Raw genomic sequence first — 26613 nt, forward strand, 5'->3', positions numbered from 1 at the left:
CTGAGGCATGCGTGCGGCCGGCGTGCATCCCGCCCCGTCACGGGTGCTGGCCCAGCGCCCGGGCCCCTGCGCCCCGGGGCTGCAGCCGCACCTGGAAAGGCCGCACGGTGAGGTTGACGCCGCCGCGGGGCCGGGGCTGCAGGGAGGGCAGGGCGCCGGCGGGCGGCAGCAGCGTGAAGGCCCGCAGCAGCTGCGCCAGCACCACGCGCAGCTCCAGGCGCGCCAGTGGCTCCCCCAGGCACACGCGGGCCCCGCAGCCGAAGGCCAGCACTCTGGGGCGGGTGCCGGGGGCCAGGAAGCGATCTGTGGGCACAAGGACAGAACCCGGGGTTCTGTAGCCGCAGGGACCGGCCTCTGGCGCCCCCACGCCGCAGGCGCCCTCCCCGCCACGCACCCGGCCGGAACTCGTGTGGCCGCTCCCAGACCGTCTCGTCTAAGTGGGCGCCTTGCAGGTTGGGGATGACAACCGTGCCCTCGGGGATGTCGTAGCCCAAGATGCTGAGGGGAGGGTGGAGTCAGAGGCCTCCAGGACCCCTCCCCTCCCCCCCACCCCCAGTTTGGCCCCATTCATCCCCCGCCCTCGGGAGCCACCTGCTAGGCCGCGTGGCACGGTGCGGCAAGGCCAGGGGCACTACGGGCCGCAGGCGCAGCACCTCGGCAATGGTGGCCGTGAGCAAGGGCAGCCGTGTGGGGTCTCTGTATGGGACTCGGGAGCCTGACGCTCCAGGGCCCAGCTCACGATCCAGCTCTTCCTGCAGTCGCTGCTGAATCTGGGAAATGGGAGCAAGCCTGGTGTCTGGGGCCGGGACCCTGAACCGCCCCCTGGAGCAAATCCCCTCCCCCCACAAGCGTCTGAGCCGATCAGGAGAAGCCAGCCCCGGGGTGAACACAGCCCTCGCACGCTGTGGGGGGAGGGAGGGCAGTGAGCTGGGGTCCCGGGGCCCCAGCCAGGCCACCCCCAGGGTGCACCTCAGGGTGGTGAAGCAAGAAGGCCACGGCCCAGGAGAGGGTGGTCGCCGTGGTCTCAGTGCCACCAATGAACAGGTCCACCACAGACATATGCACGTGTCCTTCGAGGAGCTGTCCATGGCCCTCCCCTGCTCTTGGCTTCCCCACTCTTTGGAGCATATAGTCAGTCATGTCCCTCCACTGGCCTGCCACCATGCTCTCCTGTGGAGGGGAGGAGGGGCCGGCCTCAGCGCCTGGCTTGGCGAGAAGGCTCTCAGGGGAGCCACAGGTCCCGGATGCTGAAGAACCTGCCCAGCTCTGGGGCAGTAGGATCCCAGGCTGTGGGCTACGGGGGGGGGCTGGGGACACACACCCTTCCCACCTTGTGCTGCCTCAGCTGCTTCTCTACCATGTGGTCCCTGTTCTCCAAGGCCTGCTTCAGCCTGCGGAGGCCTGGGTTGGGGAAGAACTGGGGCAGGGAGCAAGACGGTATAGCCACAGGCAAGGAAGCCTGTCCCCGCAGCCCGTCTCTCTCCCAGGACCCGGCGAGTCTGGGCTCCACCTCCTCACCCTGAGAAAGGGAACGATGTCCAAAATTTGGACGGACCAATGCTCCCAGGTTTTCATCAAGTCCTGGACACAGTCATGAAAGGCATGTACTAAGGTGTCCTCCTGCCCCCCCCCCAAAAAAGAGGGAATCGTTTCAGTTGAGGACCAGAGAGAGAGAGAGTCAGGGAGGGACTAAGGAAGGGTCCCAGCATATGGAGGGCAGGGAAACTTGACCTGGTCTCCAAAGGTGAGGTGACAGATGATGGTGCAGGTGAGGAAAGAGAACTCCTTCTGGATGGCCACAGGGGTGCCGGCCTGGACTCTCATGCGCTGCAGAGAAGGGGCTGGGACTAAACGGCTGGGCCGGGCCGGGCCGGCGAGCTGCCAGGACAGGGGAAGCGGGCGGGGGCGACCGCGGGAGTGCACCCTCACCTCACAGAACTCCTGGGTCAGCTGCTCCACCAGCCCCTCCGTGGAGTCAAGGAGGCCCAGCAGCAGAGCTGAGCGGGTGAGTTTCTTGTGAGCCTTCCAGAGCAGGGAGTAGTCCCCGAGGGAGAGGTCCTGGTAGTGCTGAGACACCAGCTTATCTGCGAGTAGGAGAGGGGTCGAGCTGACCAAGGAAGCCACGGGCCTGACCTCCCCTGCCTCCGCCAGCCCATTTCTTCCCTTGAGAACCGCCCCGGACCCTTACAGGACGCTGTCTGGGGTCTGCCGGCAAAGTCCACCCATTTCCTGATCATGGCTTCCTCGATGGTCCTCTTGGAGTTCAGCACCACCACATCTGGGGGAGGGCCAAAGTGGGGCGTCAGCAGGGAGGGGACCCGGCCTCCCCTCCTTGGCGGGGCCGGTGGGGGGGCCAGGGCAGACACACCTCGCAGCCCCAGGCGGAGCCTGTAGACGGGCCCCAGTTTCTGGGTCAGACCCAGCAGGTAGAGGGGAAGGTTGGGCCGCAGCAGGTGCAGGAAGCCGGGCACAAGAGGCGGGAGGTGGAGGCTGCGGAGCTTCCACTTGTTCCACAGCAGGCGGGCGCCAGCCAGCACGGTCAGCAGCAGCAGCCCGAGGAGGAGCATGGCCAGAGCCCCGGGCAAGGCCCTGGCTGGGCCACTTATAGTGTCGACGGCCCCTGCACCCATCTTGCTGCTCTGACTCCTTCTCTCGGCTCCCTGCCCACTGCCCCGCCCACGTATCCTGGAAGGGCACCAGTCCCCCCCTGGCCTTGTGGAGTCCACATGTCAGAGAACTGGCCTTTCATCCATCAAGAAGAAAGGAAGGGGGATGCGGCCGTGACCTTTCTCCCACAGCCGGGATCGGTTTCCTGGCCTGATGTCAGCCAGGCGGGAGAACGCGGCCGCCCTGGGGCCTGAGCCCTCTCCCACCGCCACCCCACGGTGGAGGAGCTTCCTGCTTTATCTCGGAGACAACAGCCTGCCCTGCCTCACCAGCCCCCCAGGATTGCCTGAGGGTGAAAGGGGATGAAAGTGGCCTGCGTGTTTTTCTTTTAACTTACAGACGGGTTGACCGTATGGCCTGGTCTGCCTGGAGCACCCCAGTTTATGCCTGTAGGCCCAGTGTAACTATTAACCGTGCCCCATTCCCATCTCAAAAGTTGAAGATGAAGAGCGATATGGTCCCCCCGGTTTGGAGCTTTTACTAGTACTCCATATACTCTTTGGTTGCAAGGAAAGCGACCAACTCGAGCTGGCTTGAGCCAAAAAGAGGAATTACTGTACAAATACAGGGGCATCTCAGAGAACTGAAGAGAGCAGGAGAGGGGGCCTCGGTGGCCTTGGAAGCCAGGGACGGGGGGTGGGGGGGAGGCCAAAGCTGCAGAAAGGAGGCAACTCCTCACGCGGCTCCTCCCTCCTCCGCGTCTGCCGAACTCTCCCCTCTCCCTCTGCCCCTGCTGTTTCTGTTCCCAGCTGCAGGCGGGATGGGACTGCCTCCAGGGTCAGAGTCCACAGGTTACAGGCCCAGCCCCAGGTCGAGAGGGTTCCCAGCAGGACTGAACATGCCCCCATCGATGACAAAGTCCCCAGGAAGGAGCCCAAGAGCCACAGTGGGATCAGGAGGTCCAGCCCTATCCTGCGAGCTGTTGCCATAAGGGGTGGGGTCCCACTGGACCAAGTAGGGCAATCAGGAACCACTTTCATGGGTGAGGAGGCAGCTGAGAGGCTCAAAGTTTTCGGAGAGATCGTGCCAAAGGGGTGACAGTGCTCAGTGAGAGATCTGGGCTACCTGGGGGTGGGAGAAAGGGATCAGAGGTGACCTGAAACTCACATCATCCCCCAACTCCCCATCCCTGGCTCTGTAAACTGATCCCGGCACCCAGGAGTGGGTAGACCTTCCCCCCCCCGCCCCCCGAGCTTTTACCCAGAGTGCACAGGCTATGTGGCTGGAGGCCCTGAATCGAGATGCTGGCTGTGCCACCCACCAGCTTGAGGAAGTAACTGCTGGGGGTCCTGGTGGGAGAGGCTCGGGCTCAGCCTGGACCCATGCCCAGGGCTGGGAGGGAGAGAGCAGGGTGGCATTTCGAGGGTTAGGCAGCCACCGCTAATCCCCTGCCTCACAGTTGACCTCCCAGACCCAGGCCGTGTCCTGCCACGACTGCAGCTGAGTGCCTGGCTCTCACAAATGGCTCTTGGCCACCCCATGCTGGCCAGCTTCGGGGACAGAGATGTGACGAGTCGCCGCAGGGCCATGGAGACAATAGCCCCGGGAAGCCTCAGGAACACGGAACCTCTCTGAGTTGCAAGGCAGGGGAGGGGGCTCCACTGGAAAGAGTGACCGGGAAAGCTGGCCTGATTGTGAACAAACCTTCCTCAACTGACCTGATTACACCGCCAGCCCCAGCTCTCCCACCCCACCTCCAAATCCAAATCTCGGACATGGTGGAATCACACGCAGTGCCCCCAGATGGGCCCTGTCCTGCCCCCTGGCCTCTGAGCCTTTCATATTCTCCGCCCGTCTGCCTCACAGGCCCTCAGCTACCCCCTCTCTATGCGTGACGCCTCAGCTTTCAGAACCCAAGTCAGAGGCCACCTCCTCCAGGAAGCCCTCCCCTTCTCCCTGCCCCCAGATTCGGTCAGGTGCCCCACAGGACCAGACAGCTCCTGAACAGCACACGTTTCAGGGCCAGGGACCTGGCACAGGGCATGGCATGGAGGGAGAGCCCCACGAACTGCAGCTGTCCGATCGGCTGGCAGGCTGGTGCACGGACTCCGCTTCCCGTCAACACCGATCTCAGCCAACTTCTCTAGCTGGATTTCTAGTCAGCCCTGGAGACCCAGCGGGGGCCACTGAACGGGCAAGAGCGAGGCAGGCAGGTGGGGAGGGTGGGCCCAGTAGAACAGCGGCCTCTTTGGTGTATCAAACCCCACCCTGTAGTCATGGCGCAACTTGGGGAAAGTTCCCTAACCACTGGTAAGATCGAGAGGCAACTGTCTGCTTTCAAGAAACCAGACGTCAGCTACGGGCCAGAGACCCCAGAACACCCAGCCGCACAAGGGCAGAGCGGGAAACGCGTGGCCGAAAGGGTGGCGGCATTAGGCTCAGCTCGAGCCACGCCCGAGGCCGCAGGGACTGGCAACAGCGGGGCTGTGGAGGGAGGCCTTGCTGTGGCTCCGGAGCCTTGGGGTGCAGGCTGTGGGGTCACAGGTCCACTCAGGGCGCTTCTAGAATGGACTGAGCTCCCAGGGAATCGTCTGGGAGTGACACCCCCAAGGGTCACCCAGGCTCTGGGAGCCCAAGATGACGCAAACCCTGGCCTCAGAAGCTGGCGGAGGGGTGGGGGGCGCGTGGAGCATCGCTCTCAATCCTGGAGACACACACTGACGCTCTGCTGCCAAAGGCCTTTATTGAGTCCCTGGGCCTGCCCGGGCCGTGTCCAGGGGGCCGGGCACAGTGACCATCCAGGCAGCCCCGGGCGGAGGGGAGGGGGTGGCACGGCCTTACACCTGGCACCCCTGAGTGCTGTACTCCTGGAGGAAGTCGCTGAGCTGCGCACAGCCTGCCCGATGGCGGGTGCTCTGGCACAGGCGTTCAGAGGGCATCTCCTCTACCCAGGTATTCGAGTCCAGCAGGTACTGGGGGCTGCGGAGGCAAAAGGGCAGTCAGCAGGGCTGGGGAGGATGGGCACCCGGTTTCTGGCGGGCCAGGGTCTGCACGCTGGGGATCCGTTCCCTCATGAGGTGGGAGGAGAGCAAGCGACAGAGGGGCCCAGAGAACTCACTCTCCCTTGAGGTCAAAGGTAGCTCCATCCAGACCCATGATCAAGTATTCTTTCCCAGGTTCCAAGCGAAGGCGGCAAGAGGCTCGAACCAGGAAGTTTCGGGTCTGATGGACAGTGGCCTTGGTGTCCTTGGCTGAGAGGATAAGGTACGCAGGAGTCGTCAGAGGCGAATGGAAGGTACAGGGCCAGTGGGGGCTGGGGGCTGGGCCCGGAGCCTCCCATCGAGCCCTCACTGCTCCTCACAGAGACGTATGACTGCTTTTCGATTTATGGCCAAGCCCAGAGCTTCCAAGAGGCTGAGGGGCTTGGAGCTCAGCCTCCGAATGTCCGCTATCCTGGGCACCCGGGCTGCAAACCCCGACCTCGGCCCCCTCTGTCCCCCAGCCCCACCGGCCCATCCGTTCCCTTCATACTGAAGTGCAGGACTTGGGTGATTCTGGTCTCGAAGAGACGGAAGGCAGCTCTGCCATCTTCTCGAAGGACCTTCACCCGGAAGCCTATGAGGGCGTTTAAGAGAAGGGAGCACGGGTTTGTTCCACCTGCGGTCATGAGGCACGGCCCAAGTGCAGAGCCGGGGCGGGGGGGGGAGGGCACTGACCGTACTGCACACGGGGGTAGTAGCAGGCGAACTTCATCCTGTAGCCCCCCTCGTCCTGCAGCCCCCGCTCCAGGGCACGGCGCTGCCGAGGGCACTTCCCTGCCGGGGGTGGAGGGGAGCAACACAGATGAGCTGGCGTAGGCCCCAGCCTCACCGGCTTCCCGCCCCGGCCCCGGCTCTCACCCTCAGCACACTGGCAGACGTCAGCAGAGCACAATGTGGACAAGAGTTTGCTCTTAGTGGGGGCCCCGTAAAACACAGAACATTTGCGCTCTGGAGGAGAGAGGGCAGTTAGAGCACACGCCCTCCCCCACAACACTGCCTCCCCCGTCCCAAGGAGCCACAGGACACCCCTGCCACCCGGCACTGCCCCACTTCCTGATGTCCCATATGGGGACACCTACTCCAAACCTGCCAAGTGCCCCCCAAGGGCTCACCGGGGTTGTAGTAATCATACAGGGCCGCACTGGCCGGCTGGACGAGCCCCACGGCCACCTCCTGCACGGCCCCGAAGCCCACGCACTCCCGGGAGGTGGGGACCTGGCGGGGTGGGGAGGGGAATTCAGGGCGCAGCCCCTGGGCCCTGCAGGCCACTGGCCGCATGTCCTTGACCTGTCTCTGGTCTTATCTCCAGTGTCTCTCACATGCTAGTACCTTCCGGCCGCCGGAACTCTAAAAACTGCTCCCCGAGGTCTCTGCTGATGTCACTGCCAGACAGTGACCTTGTCCCAGGCTTCAGTGCCCTAGGCAGAGTCTCATATCATGGACACATTCTGCACGAAACTCTCTAAGCTCCGTGTTAGCTTCCGGCCATCCCTGGTGCTGACCTCGTCAGGCCTGACCATCCCTCTTCTCCCTCCCCAGAGGCGCAGCCCCTGACCCTGGCTCTCCGGTCCTCTGCGCTCTCCGAGGTCGTCTCAACCGCTCCTTGGCTTTCACCAAACCCTTCCAGGCTGATGATTATTAAACTATTAAATTAGATTTTTAGATTATTAAACACTCAGCCTCATTCTTGCAATAGGATTACTGTGGGACACATAAGTTCTCCAAATTCACTCTGCCTGCCCCCCGAAGCCCAACCCCACCCCCTGACGGCCTTGCTTTGTCACCAATGCACCCAGCCCCCCCATTTATGTGTCATAACGGCAGGTGCTGTCACTTGCCCACCCTCCCTGACCCTGCAACTCACGGCCTAGGCCCAGACCCCTCTCCTCACGCCCACGCTGGCCCGTCCAGCCCAGTACCCTGCCAGTTTCCCTCCCGAGCCCCACTGCTTAAGTCAACTCCTCGCCCAAAATCTTCCTGGCTTCTCATCTTCCATTGCGTTCAATGAAACTCCTCTGCCTGGCTTCTCAGGCTAACGGGGTCTGGCCCCTCTGCAAGCACTGGGCAGGGGAGGCTTCCTCGACAGTCCCCGCATCTGGCTAAAGGTGTTATAGTATTAATACATCTTTTTCACATTTTCTCCAAGAGATTATAGCTAATGCTTAGAAAATGTTTGAGGGTCATCTGAGGGTTGATGATTCTTTGTTTTAGCCAAATAATGGCAAGCAACTCATCTCTGATCATCACTTTATAAGAGAAAATACACTTCAATATCAAAAACAAAAACCAAAAAAACTAAGGAAGGTCAACGATGAACAACAAAGGCAGCCCTCAAGTTGAGTAAATTCAGCTTTATGAATGGCTCACCGAGTCCTTCCCTGCGGACCGGCACCAGCCCCGAGCTGCATCTGAGGCTCGGCCCCCATCACCCCGCAGGCAGGGCAGCCTCCCGTGCCTGCCCGTCTCTGCTCTGGCACACTCTCGTCCTGTCTCCCTGCTCACATCTCAAGTTCTCTCTCAGGTCAGCCATGCTCAGTAAACCCAGGGTCGTCCTTCCCCGTGTCGCCCCTCCCTGCTCACCGAGTCAAAGTACAGCAGGACGTGGGGCCCCTCGGTCTCAAAATGACTCACGTAGCGGTCAGAGAGGGAGGCCAGCTGTGGGGAAGGACAGATGGTGACATGGAGGTGGCCCCGGGCCCTGCACAAGACCAGGCTCAGCGGCTGGGAGAGCTTCAGGGATGGAGCTGGGCTCCTGGGGGCACAAGGGATCCCCGCCAGGTCGCTGATCGCACCTTCTCCAGGTCAGCACGCAGGGCGCTGAATCCACTCAGGAGGGTGACGTCGGCAATGGCCATGCCTGACAGCCCCGCCTTGCCGCTCCGCCTGCAGAGAGACAAGTCCGGGGCCCGCACGCTCTGAGTCGCAGACGCCCAGCCCCGGCCTCTGCCCTGCCCCCCGTCTCCGGGCCCAGCAGTACCCCGTGTGGGGCACAGCCCCCCGCACTCACCAGATGCACACAGTGTACTGCACTCTGGACTCCTGGTTGTCGGGCACCCTGGGGGCCTCCCTCCTGCGGCGGTTCCGCCGCCTCTCAAACAGCTCCAGGGGAGTCACAGTCCGGGAACCGGCGCCTGGGTCGTCCTTGGCTGGAAGGTCCTCATACACATAGTCCTCCTCGTCCTCGTTGGCCTCCCCTGCACAGGGGTGGTGGTGCGGCTTGGCTGCTGGCACCGGCCCCCTTGGGGCCCCATGGCCTCCAGCCCCGACACTCACTTGTGTATTCAACGTGGCCCGTGACCGTAACTTCAATCTGAAGATCCTCACAGGTCGTGTTCTTCAGGTCCAGGACGTTATAGGTGCGAAGGATCTAACTCAACAGGGGCGAGAACAGGGGACATGTGGGGCCCAGACCTTTCTCCAGGGCCACCCCTGGGGCATCACCTAGGCTGAGGGATTCCAGGCCTTCAGCACCGCTCATCCCTCCTGACCAGTCCATAAATGTGGACGGCCCAGGGGGCTGTGTTAGCCAGTGAGACCGGGGGCGGGGTGGGGGGGGGGCAGGGGCCTGCCCTCAGGGTCAAACACTCTACACGGGGCCCAGAAGAGGCTGGAATGGAAAGCTCAGGAAAGGCTTCTGGCCAAAGCTTGCAGAAGAAGAATGAGTTTGTCACTTGGGAAGGAGGGGAAGGACATTCAAGGCAAGGAGATCTGTGTAGATTCGTGGATTTGTCTGGCCAGGGAGGTGGGTGGAAGAGTCTGACTTTTCTCCAGGGCTAGTCTAACCAGTGTTCAGCAGGCTGACCTCATGGCAGTGTGCACAATGGATCAGAAGGGTGAGACACGGGTGAGGGAGAAGTTCTAACACTGTCTTAGCAGAGTTCAGGAAACAAGTGACAAGGGCCCCGGGCAGCAGGGGAGTGGAGGAGAAGCTGCCGGGGCTATAAGGAAGGGCTGGGATGGGCACACGAAGGTGGCCTCCAGAGCAGCGACTGGGCTCCTGTGGGGAAGGGGCCCTGTCGGTCAGATGAGGGGACCCAGGAGGAAGAGGGGTTTGGGGTGCTGTGTGGTATGTGGGGCCTGTGGCTCAGGAGAGAGGCCTGGGTTGAGGTGCTGGGTGTGTACGCCATCAGCGCTGATGGGGGAAAGGAGAGGACAGGTGCCCAGAGAGGGCAGACATCAGAGTGAGGGGGAAAGCCCCAGAACAGCAGGGGGGCCGCCCACCCTGGAGGCGTCTCCCCCTCCTCCCTCCCCCATGATCTCCACCCTCAGGCCTCCCACTCAAGACCACGGCCCCTCCGTGCTGGGTCCCAGGTGTCCAGTGCTGCCGGCTCTCACCTTCAAGGTCCCTTTGCTGTTGCCTCCCACCTTCACGTTAATCTTGCTGCCCAAGGAAAACTTGCAGGAACGGAGAACGGAAAGGGATGTGAGAGAGGCATGCAAGGGCACGCAGTTGCTCCAATCCACCTCCTCCCTGAAAACCATCTCTCCTCCTCTCCCACCTCACACACTCACGAAGCTGACACCTCCACGTGCGCTACCTCCCTTCAGCCTCCTAAAAACCCTGCTGGGTAGACTCTGCATATATTAATTTTGAGATGAGAAAAATGAAGCTCAGAGGTTAAGTGACTTTCTCCAGGTCATGTGGCATACTTGGTCTTCCCACAAGGACACCAGGCCAAATTGCCATGGGAATTCCACAAGGGTAGGGGGGGCCTGGGGTCGGCTTCCGGCCTGGCCACCATAGGCCCAAGGGGTATGGCAAGCCAGGTGAAGGATGGGCTCACCTGCAGCTCCTCCTCCAGCCCCTGAATTTGGTGGTTGTTCAGATGCAGCTCATGGGACTTAAATCCACTGCGGCCCATGGAGCTGAGAGTCACGTTGAGCTCCCTCTCTTCGGGTGTGTGAGAAGCAATCCAGTATGCAGACAGAGCATCCAAGGCCATCACTGTGTCCTGGGGAGGTGAGCTGGCACTCAGGCCCTCAGTCTCGGGACCACCCACCCCTGGAGCCCCTGGGCAGCCCCTACCTGCGTGCTGCGGAACCCCCCTTGGAAACTGCCCTGGTGGGTAAGCCAGGCTGCAGCGTGGTCAGCCATCTGTGACTTGCCCTCCCGAAGCAGCAGGTGAAGCAGGCCGTAGGCCGTGGTTTCGATCCACACGGCCGGGGCCTGGGGCATGGGGTCTGTTGGGCCTTGAGGAGCCAGGGTTGGTGGGACGGCATTGCTCTGAGAACCAAGGACTGAGCCCCAGTACAGGTTATCTGGAAGTGAAGGGAGAGTGGGGGTTGGGCCCTAGTTGCCTGGCCCTCTGATGCTACCCCAATTATCCCTGCTTATGCTTTCTTCTTGAGGTCTTCATTCGATTTCTCCCTTTGGGCACACTCAGGGGTCCCAGGTCCCCCAAGACCCAGGCTCATTGCCAGGACCCCCTTGGCTCTCACCCCCGGTCTTCTGGGCCATGGCCATGAGGTTGCGGTGGGCAACGTCCCGCAGGTCCTCAGAAGCCTTGGTGAGGGTCAGGGCATAGGCCGTGATGGCAGCTGCATGGGCACCCAGGGTCCCAGCACTTGCTTTCTCCCCCAAGAAGGAGTTTGCTCTGATGATGGAGGTTTCCTAGGAGAAAGTGGGGAAGAAGGTCAGAGAGCTGGACACCTGGGTTCCTGGGGAGAAAGGGGGGAAGCTGGGGGCCAGGAAAGGGCAGACACCCGGGTACCCTTACCACTTTCTGCTTCAACTGCTCTGCAATGTCATCCTGCATGATGGCCAGCCCATGCTGAAGGGCAATGACCACAAAGGCCGTGAGCGCCACATTCTCGTCATCTCCCACCAGACCCCCCTAGTTGAAGGGGGTAGAAAAGAAGAGGTCATCCAGGAGCAGGGAGGGGCAGGGAGTGCCCTCCCACCTGGGCTCCTCTCTCCGGCCTCCCAGCCCCACACCTGCATGGCCCTGTGTAAAACCGGGCTGGGGTCCTGGAACGACCCGTCGGCCTGCTGCTGCATCAGCAGCCACCTGGCCGTCTCCCGCAGCTTTTCAGCTGAGCCGCCCACCTGCTCCTGGGCCAGACTCAGTACCTTCAGCACAAAGGCCGTGAGCCTGGTGGGGAGAGAGGGATGGCTGGGGACAGCGACTAGTACCCATAGGGGACACATCCCCACTCGCCCAGGCACCTGGTTATTCGCCCTCCCACCGTACCTGGCTCTGCCCCCTTCCGCAGCCCTGGCCCCTCTCAGAGACCCGGAAACACTCTCCCAGCCTCACCAGGTGCTGCTGTCCCGATGTAACCAAGCCCCGTAGGAACCATTTGTCTTCCGAAACTGCTGGATCCGCATGTAGCCTTAGGGACAAGAGGCAGCTGCTGAGGTGACACTCACTCTCCCACCACGTGTACCTGAGGCCACACTCCGCATTCCCATCAGGCGCCCCATTCCTTCTCCCTTCTAGCTAGTTGGGCTGCCCCTCTGCCTTGAACTGCCCTCTCCCAGCCCCGCGCCTGCTTGCCCCTGTGCCGAGAACCTTTCTGGATCAGATCCACAGCATGGTCCTTTGTCTCGGGGGGCAGTGTGCTCCACTGCTCGGTCTTGTCCAGGTAGCGGGAAGCAGCCAGTGTGGGGGCCAGTAAGATCATGGTCTGTTCCCCGCAGCCCTGGGGAAGCCTCAGGAGGGAGGTCAGGCCTCCTGGTGATAAGACCCCCTTCGAGCCCAAAGTGTCCAATGGATCTGAGGCTATAGGGGAGACGGAGGGCTAAGGATCAGAGAGCAGGTCTGGGGAATCACGGGACCATGGCATCAAACAGGGGTCCATGGGTGCCACATGAATGAGGCACCCCTGGGAAGAGATGGAGGACACGCCCACCTGTAACCCTGACAAAGCTGCTGAAATCTCCATCTGGGATGATATTGGGGTCAGAGTTGCCAGGAATCTCCAAGGTCCGGGCTCGGAGGTCTGGATGGGAGGGGGGATGTTGGCCATCTGGTTGGCTGCCCATAACCCCCCACCAGCTACAACCCCGTTAGGACACTGGTGGCTGGAGGAGGGGGCCACTCACCCAGGGGATTGAGCTCATAGACAACCTCCTCCGTGTGGATGGCCCCTTCTTTCTGTCTCAGGGGAAACACGGCTGTGAGGGGTCACACAGTACTACGGCCTGCCCCTCCCAGTGCATATTCCCCAGGACACGGAGTTCAAGCGTCAGAGACAGAGTGGAATCAGAATTGGAGAAGATGTAAACAGACCAAGGCATTGGTTTTGGGTGCTGGGCCTCTGCCCTGGCTAGCAGAGAGGGTACAGGGCAGGGGCGGTGTTGGGGGGGTTGTAAATCTGGGAGCTTGGGGGCCTGGAACCAGGGCTTCTCCAGTCACCTGAATTTGTAGAACCTTAGACACTGCGTCCCCCACAGGGAAGTCCGAGGATCCTCGAGCCACCACCTTCAGGGACACAGCCACCGCCGCCGTGGGCACCACAGAGAAGCCAACAGGCCGGGCAGAGCCTGCAGGCACCAGGACACTCTGGGCCAGCCCTCCACCTCCAGCCAGGCACAGCCCCTCCACTGAGGACACGTGGACACTCACCTGGATGCAGGAAGACGGGGATGGCCAGAGCCCCAGGCCAGTTGGGCTCCCCCCTGCCCCGCCCTCAGCTGCTCCAGCTCCCACCCACTCCCCTGTGTGCTCAGGCTTCCGCAGGGCCTCACAGTCAGATTTGTATTCAGGTAGTTGTAGAGGACAGGCCGCAGCTCCAGCTGCTCAAAGCGGCGGACGGAGAGGGGCAAGCGGAGGTGCAGGTGGAATTCACGGAACACTCGGACCCGGGCCGGCGTGGCCACGCACAGGCCTGGCGGATGGGGGGGTGGTGTGTAATACAGGGGGCAGAGACCAGGGGCCTGGGGGTGTCACAGCCACAGGGTCCCAGAAGGGAGGGGCGAGGGGGTGACCCAGTTCTGCCCCCGACTCGCCTCCACTTCCTAGCCTCCCTGCCCCAGCACGTGCCTCCCCCAGGGGTCTGCCCCCAGTCAGGTACAAAAGGCAAGGGGCTGAGTAGGAAGCCTAGGCCGGGGGGAGATGCGGGGGGCAGGGTGGCCTGAGGTCCAGGCAGGGGCCTCTCACCTGTGCTTTCAGACAAGCTCACACCATGCATCTCCCATGTGGTCAGAGAGTCAGGGAGCATCTGGGACAATCTGTGGTGGGAAAGGCGAGAAGCCCCGTCACAGCCTGCGCTGGCCCCAGACACAGCCCAGAGCCAAGGCCAGGCCCACCACACCCCCTCACTGGAGGAAGCGGTCCACTTTTTCCACTCTCCAGAGCCAGTTCTCCGGGAAGAAGCTACGCACAGGAATGTCATCTTCATCCATCAGGTCCTCCTCCTGCAGGACCTCCAGAGCTAGGGGACCAGAGTGGCGGGGGGGGAGTGAGGAGGGGAACCATTCTGCCCTTCCAGAGGCTCCTGCCTGTCCCCCAGCCCCACAGAGAGCCTCACCTCGGGCAAGGCCCACCTGGCCCCTGGAGCGGGACTTCTTGCGCAGGTCCTCAGCAAACTGGCAGCAGGACAGGAAGGGCCCCCGGCAGGCCGGCTGCCGCACCCGAGCCACCCGCTGCTCGCAGGAGCGTATCATGGGCAGCCTCGTCAGCCCGTCCTGGCAGCAGCGCCTGGCTTCTGGGGAAGCATACTGGCCCACTGCAGGGCCAAGGAAGGGTAGGCACAGGGGAACCCCATGGAGACACATCTCATTTCCCACCTGGACCTCTTAGATACACAAGGACTCACCCTGAGAGACCAGGAACTCGGGTGAGGCCAACGGAGAGAGCCTCCATCCACCTTCAACCCCAGAACTTGGGTCTCTGGCCCCAAATACCATATACAGGCTCACTCAGGAGCAGCGCAGCCAAGAGGCAGACCCTGTCACTCTGACCCTTGGGCCAAGTGGAGAACTGCATAGGCACCCACAACTCACACTTCTCGTGAATCGCCTTTTGGAAGTTCACGTTTCTCTTATTCCGGGTTTTCTTCTTGGGACAGCTCAGACCTGGTAGAAAGCAGGACTGCAGCCAAGCGTAGGGTGTATGGCCTCTCACCTCCCCTCCCTGCCCCCCTTCCCTGGCCTGGCCCTTCCCACCAATCCTCTTTCCATCTTAGGCCCTGAGGTCCCCCCTCCTTCCTGATCTTCCCACCTCCCAACTCCCCTTCCACCTCTGTTCTCACTCTTTCTGGCTGAGGTTAACAGGTCTCCATCAGAAAAGGCCAGACCAGCTGCCTCAAACACCTGAAGGGCATTGTCCCCACCTCCAGGACCACAGCCAAGGTCATAGCTGTTCATAACTTCCAAGACCTGGCAAGAAAAGGCCGGGATGTTGCAGACAAGTTGAGGGACCAGATTGGCCACTCAGCTCCAGGTGAGAAGGCAGGGGCCTGGGCTTGAGGGAAGCCTGGGGCGGGGGGGGCGGTCTGCGGGGAACTTGAGTGAGACCTCAGGGCTGGGTCCAGGGCTTAGGACAGCAGGACAATGAGCCACAGAGGGGAGGGAGGGTTGGCAAGAACGGAGGGTCTAGACAAACCTTGCCCATGTTGAGGGGTTTGTGGGAACTCCCGCCCACAGCATACAGAGCCATGTCCACGGCCCCCAACGCCACGAGGGCTGGAGAGTCTGTTTGCAGGTGGAGCTTTACAAACTCCCCAGGACGATACTCCTTGACGCTGTCCACGTTCAGCTCCAGCTGGCAGAGGCGGGAGGAGGGGGCAGTCAGAGTGGGGAGAGCTTCTTTCAGCCCTGTGTGTCCTCAGTGTACCCCAAACCAAATCCATGCTTGGCTCACAATCACTGTCTTCTTTCTCTCTTAACCCCCTAACGCACAGACACACCACCTCTCTGAATGCCAGTTACCTTGCCCTCGCAGGCCCCTGCCTGGACGTCGACTCGCAGGGAGTTGGCCACGGGGATGTCCCCATGATAGTAGAAGGCCACAAGGTAGAAGGAGGGTACTAAGTGATGGTCCACAAACACGGAGACTGAGGTCAGGTCCGTCCTGGGCTCTCGAGTCATAGACACAATCCGGCCCCGGGAAAGGATCTGGGGCAAGAGTGGTTTCCTCTTCACTGCACACCCCCAATCCTGAAACCGTTCCCTCCACCCCAAGGGCTCTCTCTTCCCTGAGATCCTCCCTGCACCCTGCACCCTGCACCCTGCCCTTCCTCCTCGACAGCCCAGCCTCTGCGCACCATGTAGTAGTAATGAGAGAAGCTGTCCTCACTGACGCCCACAGCTCGTAGGTTCAGGATGAGAGTGTCCCCGACGTGAGGGGGTCGAGGATCCGGCCGCTCAATGGACAGAAACCTGGAGTGTCCTGAGGGTGGGGCTCTCACAGTGAGCCTGGCTACGGCTGGGTGAGGGGAGCCTGCAGAAACCTGGAAAGAGGGGCAGGGCAGGGGTAGGGTCAATAGCAAGGACCCCGGGCCCAGCTTCTTCCCCCAGCCCGGGACGTGGATTCTCAGGAAGGTGGCCAGCCTTTCTTTCCTTCCCCTACCCTGTCCCATGAGTGGGACCTACCAAGAGCTGCACTTCTGAGATGGACTTCGACGTAACGATGGGAACAATGACTTGACCACTCCCATCTGTGTTCTGTTCAAGGTCCTTGACTCTAGAAGCAGATCCAGAAGACAATGTGGCCGAAACTTTGACAGGGATGCCAGAGGCCGGGAAACCAGATATGTCTCGGACCAGGGCCTAGGTGAGCGGGGGAGGGACAGATAAAGGAGACTGCTCAGTGAGGCCCCATGCCCTCCTGACAACACCCCCCCCCCGACTCATCCTCCCCCTCCAGAGGAAACCTGCAGCAGAAAGGGGGCCCCAGGCACAAGGTGTCGCTTGGTGTTGCTAAGATCCAAGGAGAAGGGAGATGACACAAAACGCCAAGACGTGAGCTCTGCTTCCTCCATCTCTCCCCCTGCAAGAGATGGGGCAGAGAGAGGTGGAGGACAGAGAGCCATGGAGAGAGGAGCGGGAGAGCCGGGGAGACGAGAGCTTGAGTGTTTCCTGCCCATGAGACATTCAACTCCTCAGACTCGTCAGGGCACGGGCCATCTTGTATTCATCTCTGTGTGCTGAGGCCAGCAGGGGACCCAGCACACCGATGGTGTATAACTCGTGTCTGCTGGATGGACGGTGGGTGGGTGAAGAAAAAAAAACTGAGATGGTGAAAGGGGTACCTTCTCCTGAAACCACCCAGAAACACAGCTGGGGAGAGACAGTCTCTTGGGTCTGTCCCGGCCTCGGGTGCAAGACGAGGGTAAGAGCAGGAAATGGTGTCAATGCTGGAGAACAGAGGTCAGCTCGAGGTCAGAGGCTGGGGGCTGGGGTTACGATCAGGGAAGCCTCTCACCTGGAGACTCGATGATGGCAGCTGCAACATAGAGGTGCAGCCCGGGGAGGTCGGCGATGCTAACCTGAAGCTTCTCCAGGGCACCCTGAACCTCAGCCTTTGAGAGGGAAATATGGCACTGGCCATCTACCAACTGGGGCAAAAAAAGAAAACAGGGCCTGGGGTGAGATTTGTCGCCTCCCTCCCCTCCCCCACGCCCCCCTCCCCTCCCCTACGCCCCCACCCTCCTTCCTACCTTAGCCTGACTCTCCAGTCCCCGGAGAAAAGTCTTATGGCCACCCTCACCCAGGAGCCCGAAGCGCACGTACGCCACCCCCTGCACTGGCTTCCCATAGATGTACCTGCCCGGGGAGAGAATGGGAAGAGGGCGGGTCTAGGAAATAAGGCCAATGTCTGGGGGGGTGGGGGGGGGAGCGGCGCTGGGGCAAGGGGAGGCAGGGCTTCACAGCTCCTTCAGACCGAACGGGGAACCCTGGGTGCCCGTGGGGCAGGGAGTTACCTGGCCTGGACGTCTAATTGGATATCATCGAGGATGCCAGGCGCTGTCAGGATGTAGGGCTTTCCAGGAACAATCTTCACCTCGAAGTTGGGAAGGACTGACCCAGGGTGAAGGGGTGGCAGGTCAGACTGGTAAAAGGACGCTTCAAAGACTTCCCTCCCCTCGGGGCTGTGGCACCTATGCCTCCCTGCCCCTGCCCTGCCCCCACCGCCTCCCCCTTCGATTCCTATTTCCTTTAGGAAAGGAGATGCTCATCCCGCGCTGTCTCCAGCTCTCACCGTATTTCTTCACCTCAAACCGGGTGCTGCTGTTAGAGTCTCGGCCATCTGAGAACCGGGCTGTGATCGTCCACGTCCCCGGCCTACAAATAGGGGAGGGACTCAGCCCACTTGTGCAAGAGGCCCACGGAGAGCCAGAGGACTGACTGGGGGAAAACCAGAGCTGTCAGGGGGGCTCGAGGTCTGACTGGGTGCTGGAGGCAGAGAGCCAAAGGAGACGGGCATGGGAGGGGCCGTCACCAGGTCGGGGGAGCTCACTCGGAGATATCGGGAATCATGAAGTCATCCTGGAAGATGGAGGAAGCGTACACTTCCCTCTTCCGCACACTGAGGCCATGAGAGTTCTGCAGTGGGAGTAGACATGGTCATGGGTGGGAGGTCAGATCAGCAGCCCTGCTGATCAAGGTCACAGAGGTCAGGGACTCACCTCTACTGTAACCGTAAGGGTGTCAGTGGATGGGCGCATCTTTTGATCCAGAGCAAAGATCCGGTACCGAACTGGGAGAGGAGAGCAAGAGGTGAGCAGGAATCCATTTGCAAAGGGTGGATCTCGGCCCCCACTGCTTCCAGGGAGTGAGGGGGAGGACAACAAATATTTGCCAAGCAGCCTTCCTGTGCGGCACGTTCAGGCCGTCTCACTTACGGGGTGCCAAACATGCCTCGCGCAGGCTGGGAGCCAAAGGTAGAGGCCCCGGGGCCCGACTCACCCCGCTGGCCAGGGTTATAAATGGGCTGGTCAGTCTGCAAAAAGAGGTGCCCCCGGCGCGAGGAGAAGAGCAGGTTGACGCCCTGAATGTCTGTCTTTCTGGACAGAGAGTTCTTCAGCCATGGTGACTGGGCCACCAGCTGGACCTCGGGGCCACTGAGGAGGCGGTGAAGGCCACAGGTCTCTGCATCTTTCGGGGAGATCTGTGAGGAGAGGGAGAGGGAGGGGGAGCAGGTCAGAGACAGAGTAGAAGGAAAAGGCCAGAGATGGAGATAGAAACAGGAAAGGCGACAGGGTGGGGGGTGGGGGGAGAAGAGAAGGGCAGGGAGGCCAATGAGATGACAAAACACTCAGAAGAAGACAGAGGGGAGCACGGTGAGCGGCACTAAGAAGCAGTAGAAGGGAGTGCAGGCTAGTTACCTGGAGGCTAAGGAGTATGAGGTCTTTCTCTGAGCTGAGGGAAAAGTCCGCATTTGGGGAGCAGAAGGCATTCAAGTTGGATGGGTTTCTCAGGAACACTGATCCTGTCACTACCTGTCCCGGGGGAACATCCTTGAGCTGCACCCCCACTGAGAGGGGGACCCCCAGGTGAACCACGGAAGGCGAAAACAGGAGCAACCTAGGGAGAACAAGAAGGGGTCCACATTCAGCACCACCGGGGCCCCTCCATCCCTCGCTCCTCCATCAGGTCCCCCATGTCTGCTCTCCCATCACCAGCCCTGTCCCGCTCAAGCACTAGTGTCCTTCCTCCAGGACCTGGGCTCCTGCAGGGATAAGGCGAAGAAGCTGCACACCCAGATCAGCCCCCAGAGGAGCCTCATGGCTGGAGGACCCGAGAGGGATCAGACCCGTCTGTCTGCCTGCTCCTCTCTGGTCAACCCAGGGCTTAGAGCAGATTTGACTCTGGACCTTGCTCCTCCCCTGGCCCAGCTCAGCCGGGAAACCATGTGACAGGCAAGAAATGCAACTGGCCTCAGGCCCAGTATTTAGCAGGGGCAGGGGGAGGGAGGGCAACACCCCGGACACCTGGGTCTCTGAGGGAATCGGAGAAAATCATGGCCCAGAGTTATGTCCTGTCCTTCCGTGTTAACCCCTCTCATCCCAGTGCCCTGGGCAGCCCCCCTACTGGGTGTATCTGGGTGGATACACACACACACACACTCCAGTACACACACACACACACACACACACACACACACACACACACACACCAGTATGTGTGGGCATAGGAGTCCAATGTGGCTCAGTACATGGTTGGAGACACATGGCTCCTTTGTAAAAATCTTAACAAAACAAGGTACAAGACGCTTATCTCTAACTACATCCCCCACAAAACCTGAACGACACCAGACCTTTGCTTTGTGTAGGCCCTAACAGAAATTAAGAATTTCTCTACCTCTTAGTGCCTCTCACCTCCCACAGGGAGAACTGACCTCAGTGTCCTTTCAGCTCTCTGAACAATGAGGCAAAGCTCAGGCTCAAGTTTGGCTTTGACTCTACTCCTACAGAGGCGCCCAAATACACATCAAACAAAAGACATCCAGGAAATTGCACAGGCAGAAGTACTTTATTTGGCAGTTTTACCTCGACGTGAAGGACAGAGGATTCTGCCCTCCCTCACCAGCCTCCCCAGAAATCCCGTCTTCCTATCCCAAGGGAGTGACAGCAGTACTTTGCTGCAAGGAAGGCAACAGCCACGGCCTTGGAGTGCTTTCAGGCTCCACTCCCATTGGAAGGGCAGAGGGGCACTGCCCAAACCCCACCACTGGGTCAGAGCCCAGGTAAACAGCAGCAATCACATCTGACGCTTTGTGCAGATACAAGGCCAACACTCATCCGGGCTCCCACGCCTTCCCAAGGTGACCCTGGTCTCAGCCACCACCGGACAGTACTCCTGAGCCCCTCTCACCCCACTCTGGGGAGGTATGCAGTGGCAAGCAGAATCCTCACGTCTCTGGTAGGCGGAGGAGAGTTCCAGAAGTGGTGGAGACACTGTGCAAAAGAAAAGATGAGGCTGGAGCCAGACACCCAGGCCAAAAGTCTGGGGAAAACTCAGAGCTTGGCCTGGGATTTTCCAGAGGGAATCCAACCTTGGGTCACTGCTCGGTCATCTGCCATAGGCTGGGGGTGAGACTCACCAGTCCACCAGCTGGGCCCCAATGAGGTCATGCACGTGGTAGGTGAGGCCAAGTCGCACCGCGGCAGGCGCCCGCCGGCCCAAAAGCTCTGATAGGAGTAGCTCCCGGTACTTGGCCTTCCGGACCATGCCAAGGACAGCCTGGCGCCCTGGAGAAATGGCACAGGAGAGGGGAAAGGTGAATAAGGGCTGGACCCTGAGGAGCCACCCAAAGGTGTTCTTGAGCCGGTGAGGGCTTGAGCTATGGATAGAATACCTTTAACAAAATATTTAATGAATCTCCCAGCTCCAGGCACGGCCAGCCACCAACTCCCGGCATCTCGGACGGTGAGGACTCCAGCATTCACCAGCTGCCTAAGGAGGGTGGGAAGCCAGGAGAGAGGAGGCTTGGGCTTTGAGAACACTCTCCTTGCCCACTGATGCTTAGACACTGTCTCCCCAAAACTGGGCAACCATGCAAGGGGACTAAGTAACAGGAGCCCACCCTGGAGTGGTTCTCTGCTCACACCCTGCTGTTCGGTGCCCCGGCCCTTGCTTCCATTCCTCTATCTGGATTGCCCCCGACCCCCACTCTTTCTTTTCCTATTACTATTACTTGTTCAACTAAAGCAGCTTCTCCTCTCGGAAGCTCTCCTTGACCACGTGCCCTGACACAGCCTCAGCCCAACCCCAGGGGAGAAACAAGGGCCTTTCTTCTGTGCTTCTGCCACTGCCTACGCATGCCTCACCAGGGCTCCTCCCACGTCTTACTAAGAAGTTTATAAAATGCTTTCACAAGTACCTTGGGTTACAAAGTAGGGAGCCTGAGCCAGGTAAGGCCCCCTGAAATGTAATTTTTACTTCGCCCTTGTCCAGTCACTGCTTTTTAATGTGAAGGCTTTAGGGGCATCCAATCTCCTACCATTCTCTTAATCTCTTAGTCTCAGCAGGGTTCACATCAGGCATTTATGGTGACTGCCAGGCCTCCAAATTCACTGGATTAGCCACCCAGATCTCTTGAATTCTAGCCTAGGGCTCTTTCCAAGGCCTCAGATAAAATAGGTCTCCTCTCTCAGAGGAGTACAAATTTAGGTCATTTTCCTAAAAAGAAGAGTCCATCTTTTTGGCAGGTGCACCAGAAGGACAAGGCTGGATAGGACCGGAAAGAGGCAGGGAAGTATCAGATGCCTGAGTTCTGTTGTTCCCCCAAGTCTCACGTGATCTCTGGGTCCCTGAAGCCGAAGGTCTGTGTCATTTGGTCTTGCTGGAAGCTAAGGTCCCCACAGGCTGGAAGTACTGAAGCCAGAAACTTTTGCACTGCCCCAGCATATGGTCGGCCATCGCAGGCCTTGAGGACCTGGAACCAGAGATGAGAGATGTGGTCTGGCCCCACCCTCAGCCTCCACTGACCACCTCCACAACATTTCTCTTCCTGTTTTCCCTTTCGCTCATGTCCTGCTACCTCTCATACTTTTCCTCCTTTTCTTCTCCTTTATATTACTACTCACCAGAGCCCTGTGTCCTCTCTGTGACACGTAGAGTGGGAGAATTGTTTCTTTTTCTTTTTATTTCCATTCTCTCATTTCCCTGCTTGCCCCCCCACCCCCGCACCCCACGCACACACACAGTTACACGCACTCTGGTCCTGTAGTCCTCAGTGAAGATAATTCCATGGGCGTCCAAGTCAAAGCCTAGCTGGATGATTCTGATCTCCCCCTGCTCTTGAAGCGCCTTCTGCCTCCAGAGAGATGGGAGGAAAAAGAGGGGTATCAGGATAAGATACTCTGGTATACTCTGGGCACTTTTGGGCAGGGAGATTTTATTGCCAATATTGGGAGTTTTTCTCTATGCAAAGGAAACACTGTGGGGAGAGAATCAGGGTGGATTACTAAATATAGTCTTTTCAAATTAGTTACCCAGCTTCCCATCCACCCACCTCATCAGCTGCCTATCAAGCAATCAATATATATTTTCCAATCATATGCCAGACACTAAGATAAAATAGTGATTAAGACATAGGCCCTGCCTTCAAGGAATTAACAGTCAAGACTTTGGGTGAAGGAAGGTGGGAAGGTAGAGAAAATATTTGAAGAGATAATAGCAAATCCATAATCACAAAAGTGTATCACTCCACCTCTCATAAACTCAGAAGACAAGAATAAGTGAGGAAATAACTTCTATTAACTTTAGTTACTGAGAAATTAACAACTGAAAAATACATATTCTCTTCAAATATACATAGAGCATTTAGCAAAACTGACCACATAGTACAAAGCAAGTCTCAATAAACTTCAAATGACTGAAATCATATTGTGTATGGGGTCTCTGAACACAATATCCTTTGTGTCAGAAATTAGTAACAACTAATTGTTGACAGGTAATATGGAAATGCATAATATTAAGACATACATTTCTAATCAACCCTTGGTCAAAGAAAAAAGATCACAAAAGAGGGGCGCCTGGGTGGCTCAGTTGGTTAAGCGACTGCCTTCGGCTCAGGTCATGACCCCGGAGTCCCGGGATCGAGTCCCACATCGGGCTCCCTGCTCAGCAGGGAGTCTGCTTCTCCCTCTGACCCTCTTCCCTCTCGTGCTCTCTATCTCTCATTCTCTCTCTCTCAAATAAATAAATAATAATAAAAAAATCACAAGAAGTTAGAACATATTTTAAACTGGATGATAACTAAGATATACGCCAAAACTATATATATATCTGCACATGCTTAAAATAAACTACAACTTGACATGCACATATTAAAAATGAAGAGAAAATGAAAGTAATGGGGAAAAAAGTAAAACAAACCCAACAGTAGAGGGGAAACACCAATAAAATAGAAAACATGTGTACAAGAGAGCAACAAAGCTAAACGTTAATTCACTGAAAGACTATTAAAATTGGTAAGCTACTGGTGAGACTGACCAAGAAAACTGGGGGGCGGGGGGACGGGGGCAGGAACAGACTAGAAAAAGCACAGATAATCAATACAAAGAATGAAAAAAGGGTCATAGCTACATATCCGATAGACAAAATGAAACTACAAACTTTATGTTAGTAAATTCAAAAATTTAGATGATAAATTAACAATTGCCTAGAAACATACAATTTTTTTCACTAGAACAAAATGAGACATATTCACAAAATAAAAATCTATGAAAGCGGGCGCCTGGGTGGCTCAGGTGGTTAAGCGACTGCCTTCGGCTCAGGTCATGATCCTGGAGTTCCAGGATCAAGTCCTGCACCAGGCTCCCTGCTCAGCAGGGAGTCTGCTTCTCCCTCTGACCCTCCCTCCTCTCATGTGCTCTCTCTCATTCTCTCTCTCAAATAAATAAATAAAATCTTAAAAAAAAAAATCTATGAAAGCAAATGAACTGTTGCTACATGAAATGGAGAATTTCAAAAGTATTCATCTAATGAAACAAGACATAAGTACAGTAATACATATATACAGTATGATTTTGTTTATATCAAGGTCAAAAATGGATAAAACTAAGCTATGCCGTTTACAGGTAAACACAAAGGTGGTATAAAGAAAACCAAAGGAACAATTATCATACTAGTCGGGATCATAGTTACCACCAAGGGACAGAAGTCCTTTTGATCGGAGAGTGATATATGGAGCTATAGTCGGCCTTGGGCGGTGGTTAAATGAGTATCTGCTTTATGAACATTCTTTAAATTGTGTGTGCGTTTATATTTTCCTTTGTGCAATTTTTAAAGCTTTTTTAAAATTTAGGCTAACATCAGTAAATTAAAAAAACAACAAATACTCTATAAGGAGTGGTTCCATCTAACTCACTTCCTCATGAGAGTGGAGCTAGTCTCCATCTTCCTTTTCTTCCCTCTTTTCGTCCTGACAGGTTGCCATTAATCTTCCACCTGCTAAATCCAATGGACAGATTTCGGATATTATTTTACTTAATCCCTTTACTGACCACTGCCTTAAATCACAAGTTCTAACACTGCCAACTGCTTTACCTCTTTGAAAATCTATTTGCTTTCTCAATAGGCCTCTTCCTAGGTTCCTCCGAACTCTGGCAATTCCTTCTCAGCCTCTAACAGAGACTCCTCTTCCTCTGCTTTTCCCTGACATCAATGGATCCCCAATTTTTTTTTTTAAAGATTTTATTTATTTATTTGACAGAGAGAGACACAGCGAGAGCAGGAACACAAGCAGGGGAAGTGGCAGAGGGAGAAGCAGGCTCCCCACAGAGCAGGGAGCCCGATGTGGGGCTCGATCCCAGGACCCTGGGATCATGACCTGAGCCGAAGGCAGACGCTTAACCGACTGAGCCACCCAGGGGCCCCAGTGGATCCCAAATTTTAAGGAACATTAAGAATCACTTGAGACAGTAATTCAAAATGTAGATTCCCAGATCCTACCTCAAGAGATGTGCGTCTATCAGCCTTCGGTGAGTCCCAGGAACCTTTATTTTTGATTAAGTAGCCCAGGTAAATCTGATACAGGTAGAACTCAGGACATACTTTGAGAAACACTGCCTTAAACAGGGGTATCTCTCAGCTTTGTAGATTTGGCCCTTTCTCTCTAAACTTGAGGTCCTTAACCTGGACCTCAGAGGACCTATGAAACAACCTCCCCTCCCCCCACAAAAAATGCATATACACTTTGTATGTATGTGGCATGTATGCGTTTTCCTGAAAAGAGAGAGCCATAGCTTTCATTATCTTTTAAAGTCTGTAAAAAGGTTAAAAATTACTCCTCTGCTCACTCTTCTACCCAATCTCACCGACATCCACAGACTGAACCACTGCTCATACCTCAATGACTTCAAATCTGGTATCACTGGCCCAGAATTCTCTCCAGTCCCTCATATCCAACTGTCCACTACACATTTGCCTTTGGATGCTCCCCAAGCACCTCCAACTCCACAGAATCAAACATATCAACCATCCCAACAACTCAGCGCCCTCCTACTCCATTCTCCTCCTCCTCCTCCTCCACCAACCCACTGTCTCATCATCCAGCAAATCTGAGTCATCCGGGACTCCTCCCTCTTCGCCACCCCCCACATCCCTCACCTTCACCCATCCTCGCCCTCCCTCTTGCACTCCCCTCATTTAGGCCTTCATCAGTTCTCCGCTGCAGTGTCTTCCTAACTGACCTCCCCATCTCATCTCACTCCCTCCAATCCACGCAACACAGCGTTCGCTCTCCTGGTTAACATTCTCTTCCAGCTCATCGCCTTCAGTGTTAAGACAGAAACAGCACTGCCGCCCAAGGCCTGCCGCGATCTGACGCCTGCCTGCATTCCCAGCGCTGTGAAGCTCCAACTATGCCCGATGACTCCGTTTCCCCAAAAGAGTCGCTCTTCCACTTCCACCATGTGGCATGGTCCCTACTTCCGGAGGGTCTTTTAACAGGGTCTGGGGCATTTCCCTTGGCCCTGCAGGGCCCGGCACAGAGAGACCGAACGCCCGCTGCGCGGCCGAGCGCCGGCGGACCCACTGAGCGTCTGGGTGATGGGGACCCTCGGGAGCGCCCGCCAGGCCGGGAAGCGGCTTCCGTCTGTCGCTCCGACGCCACTCACCAGCTGCCGGTCGGCCGCCGTCCGGTCGGGCACGAGGCTGTACACCTGGCTCCTCAGCGCGATGGGCGGCAGCGCGTCCTCGAACAGGCTTCGCGGGAACAGCTGCACCAGCTCGGCGACGGCCGCGCGCGCCGACCCTGGGCGGAGAGACCAGGTCACTGAGACGGGAAGGGGGGCGGGGGGTGCCGTTCTCCCACCGCACGCCGCTCCCCGCCTCGTCCCGGGGCCGCCGCGCTTACCTGACTCGCCCCTCAGAGGATCCGCCTCCGCCTGCCCTCGTTCCCGCCGCCTCTTCAGCCCAAAGGCGTCCGGGACCAGGCGCTGCCTCTTCCGGCTCATATCCCGGGATCTCAGGCTGCCGGGGAAGAGGCCGGTGCTGAGGGAAGGGGACACGGACACGGCGTCTTCCGGCGCAGAGCAGTGACGTCGGGCTCCCAGGAGGCCGGCCCGC

General features: G+C 58.1%; 3 protein-coding genes across 3 annotated transcripts; all 3 read right to left on the bottom strand.

Moving 5' to 3' along the window:
* Positions 1–37: 37 nt before the first annotated feature.
* Positions 38–2567, bottom strand: CYP21A2 (cytochrome P450 family 21 subfamily A member 2). Its single transcript, XM_028120594.2, has 10 exons — positions 2369–2567; positions 2189–2278; positions 1930–2084; positions 1732–1827; positions 1519–1620; positions 1331–1417; positions 970–1170; positions 592–770; positions 395–498; positions 38–303 (listed from the first exon to the last, which is right to left on the bottom strand). The coding sequence occupies exons 1-10, from the start codon at positions 2565–2567 to the stop codon at positions 38–40; spliced, it is 1479 nt and encodes a 492-aa protein (XP_027976395.1).
* Positions 2568–5325: 2758 nt separating this feature from the next.
* On the bottom strand, positions 5326–19321 carry LOC114222096 (complement C4-B-like). Its single transcript, XM_028120423.1, has 41 exons — positions 19257–19321; positions 18921–19119; positions 18502–18703; positions 18222–18292; positions 18053–18138; positions 17795–17877; positions 17517–17613; positions 17253–17358; positions 17018–17150; positions 16467–16582; positions 16186–16362; positions 15858–16043; positions 15523–15708; positions 15197–15355; positions 14844–14970; positions 14596–14667; positions 14121–14318; positions 13913–14024; positions 13751–13821; positions 13339–13478; positions 13007–13216; positions 12694–12745; positions 12501–12590; positions 12161–12370; positions 11906–11981; positions 11584–11740; positions 11366–11482; positions 11088–11259; positions 10675–10907; positions 10433–10600; positions 9984–10043; positions 8922–9015; positions 8656–8842; positions 8441–8531; positions 8229–8303; positions 6761–6863; positions 6507–6596; positions 6324–6422; positions 6139–6222; positions 5726–5858; positions 5326–5586 (listed from the first exon to the last, which is right to left on the bottom strand). The coding sequence occupies exons 1-41, from the start codon at positions 19319–19321 to the stop codon at positions 5445–5447; spliced, it is 5229 nt and encodes a 1742-aa protein (XP_027976224.1). The 3' UTR covers positions 5326–5444.
* Positions 19322–20357: 1036 nt separating this feature from the next.
* Positions 20358–26582, bottom strand: WHR1 (winged helix repair factor 1). The gene is made up of 7 exons (XM_028120504.2): positions 26402–26582; positions 26163–26299; positions 22255–22350; positions 21834–21973; positions 20894–20991; positions 20639–20786; positions 20358–20492 (listed from the first exon to the last, which is right to left on the bottom strand). Exons 1-7 carry the CDS (start codon positions 26499–26501, stop codon positions 20447–20449), a joined length of 765 nt encoding a protein of 254 aa, XP_027976305.1. The 5' UTR covers positions 26502–26582; the 3' UTR covers positions 20358–20446.
* Between the last annotated feature and the right edge of the window lie 31 nt (positions 26583–26613).

This window comes from Eumetopias jubatus, unplaced genomic scaffold (assembly GCF_037043125.1).
Source record: "Eumetopias jubatus isolate StellerSeaLion01/CBP00866 unplaced genomic scaffold, mEumJub1_p1.0 scaffold_6, whole genome shotgun sequence".
Lineage (NCBI taxonomy): Eukaryota > Metazoa > Chordata > Mammalia > Carnivora > Otariidae > Eumetopias > Eumetopias jubatus.